The sequence below is a fragment of the Sceloporus undulatus genome, chromosome 1 (assembly GCF_019175285.1).
Source record: "Sceloporus undulatus isolate JIND9_A2432 ecotype Alabama chromosome 1, SceUnd_v1.1, whole genome shotgun sequence".
NCBI classification, from domain to species: domain Eukaryota; kingdom Metazoa; phylum Chordata; class Lepidosauria; order Squamata; family Phrynosomatidae; genus Sceloporus; species Sceloporus undulatus.
In genome coordinates, this window is record NC_056522.1 from 341,350,349 (window position 1) to 341,354,222 (window position 3,874).

Below are 3,874 nucleotides of genomic sequence, written 5' to 3' on the forward strand. Positions count from 1 at the left end.
CCCTCGCCACAAGTGGGCTCCCTGTCCTCAGACGCAGAGAGGAAGTGGCGGGGAGGGCGGGGGAAGGGCCCCCGCGGCCGAAGCTGGTCAGTCAGTCACTCAGTCAGCCAGGGAGGGCGGGAAGAAAAAGGGGCACCGCAAAGGCTGAGGAGGAGGGGGGAGAGGAGGAGGAGGAGGAGGTGACGTAGGAGCCCCACCCAGGTGGCCTCCGAAGCTTAAGGGGGGAGGAGGAGGAGGAGGGGGAGGAAGAAGGGGAGGGGCAGAGCCGCAAGCCAGGAGCCCTCAGCCAACCCTCCCCCCCCGACGTCTCCTCCGTCCAGAGTGACACTCCGGCTTCCCCCGGATCCCAATTCCGAGGAGCGCGCGAGGATGTGAGCCCAGGAAGAGGAGCAGGAGCAGCAGGAAGGACCCAAAGAGTGGCTGGCCCCGAGGAGGAAGAAGAGGAAGAGGAGGAGGAGGAGGAGGAGGATGCCGCCGCCGACTTGAGGCGCCCCTTACCAACCAACCCGACCCCCAGGTTGCAAAGCAGCCGCGTGGGTCCCCCTCTCCCCCCTTTTCCCTCCCTCTCCCCCCTCCACAACCCCCCAAAATCCACCCCTTCCAAGGGCCCTCGCAACCCTCGGGAGGGGAAGCGGGCAAGCTCGGGTCAGCGCCGGAGCAGCAGGTAGTGGAGCTCCCCTTGCTCGCTCTCCAAAACTCTCTCTCCTTGCCCTCCTCGGAGCCTGCCTGCCTGCCTTCCGCCCCCCCCCCCCCCCAGACCCAGGAAGAACAGGAGGAGACACCGAGGAAACAGCCCTCAGCTGCGGCTGGACGGCGGAGGGCGGGTAGTAAGTCTCACCCTTTCCTTCCTTCCTTCCTTCCTTCCTTCCTTCCTTCCTTCCTTCCTTCCTTCCTCTTTCTTTCCTTTATTCCTTCCTTCCTCTTTTCCTCCCTTCCTTCCTTCTTCTCTTCTCTTCCTTCCTTCTCTTCCTTCCTTCACTCCTTCTTCTTCCTTCCCAGGCAGGTAAAAGGGAGGCAAAGCGAGCAGGAAGGAGCCCTCCCCCTCCAAGCCTTCCTCCTCCTCCTCCTCATCATCTTCCTCCTCCAGCGAAGAGCGGGAAGGAGCTCCAGCCCCTGGGAAGCCCACCGGCCGGACTAGAGAGAGGAGAGGACCGGCGAATTAACCAGAGCCCGGGGCCGGCGGCAGCCATGTCGGCCTCGCAGGTCTCGTCGTCGCGGCGGCAGTCGTGCTACCTGTGCGACCTTCCCCGGATGCCGTGGGCCATGATCTGGGACTTCAGCGAGCCCGTCTGCCGGGGCTGCGTCAACTACGAGGGCGCCGACCGGATCGAGTTCGTCATCGAGACGGCCCGACAGCTCAAGCGCGCCCACGGCTGCTTCCAGGACGGACGCTCCCCGGGACCCCCGCCGCCTGTCGGGGTCAAAGCCGTGGCCGGGCTCTCCGCCAAGGAAGCGGCGGCGGCGGCGGCAGCAGCGGCGGCTGCAGCGGCCGCCGCCGTCCAGCAGCAGCAGCAGCAGCAACTCAACCATGTGGACGCGGCCTCCAAAGCGCCGTCGGGGCTGGAGCGCTACGGCCTGAGTGAGCAGCGGAGCCGCTTCGAGTACCCGCCTCCCCCGCCTCCGCCGTCGGGCAGCCTGAGCGGGGGCCACGGCGGACGCCTCCCCAACGGCCTGGGCGGCCCCAACGGCTTCCCCAAAGTCCCCGACGACGGTCCGCCGGAGCTGAACCGCCAGAGCCCCAACTCCTCCTCGTCCTCGTCCTCCTCCCGTCGAGCGGCCCATGGGGGGATGGTGGGGGGCCTGCCCCCGGGCAGCGGAGGGGCCCAGCTCAACGTGCCGCCCAACCTGCTCCCGCAGACGCTGCTCAACGGACCCGCCGCCTCCGGAGTGGCCCTGCCTCCCCCGCGGGGACCCCCGACCTCCTCCTCCTCGTCCTCTTCGTCCTCCTCCTCGTCCTCCTCTTCTTCCTCGACGTCTTCCTCGGGAGGCGACCCTTGCGGGAAGCGCCCGGGCTCAGTCTCGAGCAGCAGCGGCGGCGGGGGCGGAGGCGTGGAGCAGGAGCGGGAGCTGAAGGAGAAGCAGCGCAACGCGGAGGCGCTGTCGGAGCTGAGCGAGAGCGTGCGGAACCGGGCGGAGGAGTGGTCGAGCAAACCCAAGCTGGTGCGGGAGACGCTGCTGACGCTGGCCAACTGCACCCCCTACGAGGTGCGCTTCAAGAAGGACCACGCGCTGCTGGGCCGCGTCTTCGCCTTCGACGCCGTCTCCAAGCCCGGGCTGGACTACGAGCTCAAGCTCTTCATCGAGTACCCGAGCGGCTCCGGGACGGTCTTCGCCAGCGCCTCCGGGGTGGCCAAGCAGATGTACCAGGACTGCATGAAGGACTTCGGCCGGGGCCTCTCGTCGGGCTTCAAGTACCTCGAGTACGAGAAGAAGCACGGCTCGGGCGACTGGCGGCTCCTGGGGGACCTGCTGCCGGAGTCGGTGCGCTTCTTCAAGGAGATGGTGGGCGCCGACATGCTCCCGCAGCCCTACCTCGACGCCGCCTGCCCGATGCTGCCCTCCACCCTGGTCAGCTTGCCCCGGGGGCCCGTCTCCTCGGCCGGGGCGGGGGGCAGCGGAGCGGCCTCCGGTCGCGGGCCTGGCGGAGGAGGGGGAGGCGGCGGCGGAGGAGGAGGCGGCGGCGGCGGCCTGAGGAAGAGGAAGGCCTCCCCGGAGCCGTCGGACTCGGGCTCGGAGGGCAGCCTCAAGCTGAGCGAGGAGCAACAGCGCCAGCAGTGGATGGCCAGCCAGAGCGAGGCCCTCAAGCTGACCATGGCCTCGGGGGGCTTCGCCGGGGTGCCTCCCCCCCCCGCCCCCCCCCCCCCCTCCGCCTCTGGGGCCCCACTCCAACCGGACCACCCCGCCAGAGTCGGCCCCCCAGAACGGCCAGTCCCCGATGGCCGCCTTGATGTCGGTGGCTGACACTCTGGGCAATGCCCACTCGCCCAAGGACGGCAGCAGCAGCTCGGTCCACTCGACCACCTCCTCCACGCGGCGGAACAGCAGCAGCCCGGTCTCGCCGGCCTCGGTGCCCGGCCAGCGCCGCCTGGCTTCCCGCAACGGAGCCCCCGGGGACCTCAGCCTGCCAGTGGCCCCCCCGCCGCCGCCTCCTCCGCCGCCGCCCCCCGGCGCCCACCCGGGCCTGGACCAAGGGCACCCCCAAAACATTCCCGACTCGCCCATGGCCAATAGCGGACCCCTTTGCTGCACCATTTGCCATGAACGCTTGGAGGACACCCACTTCGTCCAGTGCCCCTCGGTGCCCAGCCACAAGTTCTGCTTCCCTTGTTCGCGGGAGAGCATCAAAGCCCAAGGGGCCACGGGAGAAGTCTACTGCCCCAGCGGCGAGAAATGCCCCCTGGTCGGCTCCAACGTGCCTTGGGCCTTTATGCAGGGCGAGATCGCCACCATTTTAGCCGGGGATGTCAAAGTCAAAAAGGAGAGGGACCCTTAAGAGGCCAGGGCCACAGCCGGACCCCTTCCCTTCCCCTCCCTTCCTCTTGTAGAATTGTGAATAGCGACGACAACGACAACAAAAAACCCCGACGGACAGTTCAGCAAAAAGTTTAGTCTTATGTATAGACCTTATTTTCGTCGTATGTTTCTATATTTTGAAACAAAGGTATGTACCCCTTCTTCATTTGAAGGATAGAGCTATTCTTCTTTTTAAATCTCCCCCTTTGTTTTTGTTTCAGTTAAAACAATATAATGCTTGCATCCACACTGTACAGATAACCCGGTTTGGCACCGCTTTAACTCTTTGTCTGGCTCAAGTCTATGGAATTCTGGTAGTTGGAGTTTGTTATGGGGCCCAAGGCTTAAAAGGGGTGCCAAA

General features: G+C 66.3%; 1 protein-coding gene across 1 annotated transcript; it reads left to right on the plus strand.

Annotated features, from left to right (window-relative positions):
* The first annotated feature begins 253 nt into the window (after nt 1-253).
* On the plus strand, nt 254-3,804 carry LOC121919326 (probable E3 ubiquitin-protein ligase IRF2BPL). The gene is given in 2 exon segments (XM_042445818.1): nt 254-2,828; nt 2,830-3,804. Coding segments are annotated over 2 exon segments (2,304 nt in total). The 5' UTR covers nt 254-1,188; the 3' UTR covers nt 3,494-3,804.
* The last annotated feature ends 70 nt before the right edge of the window (nt 3,805-3,874 follow it).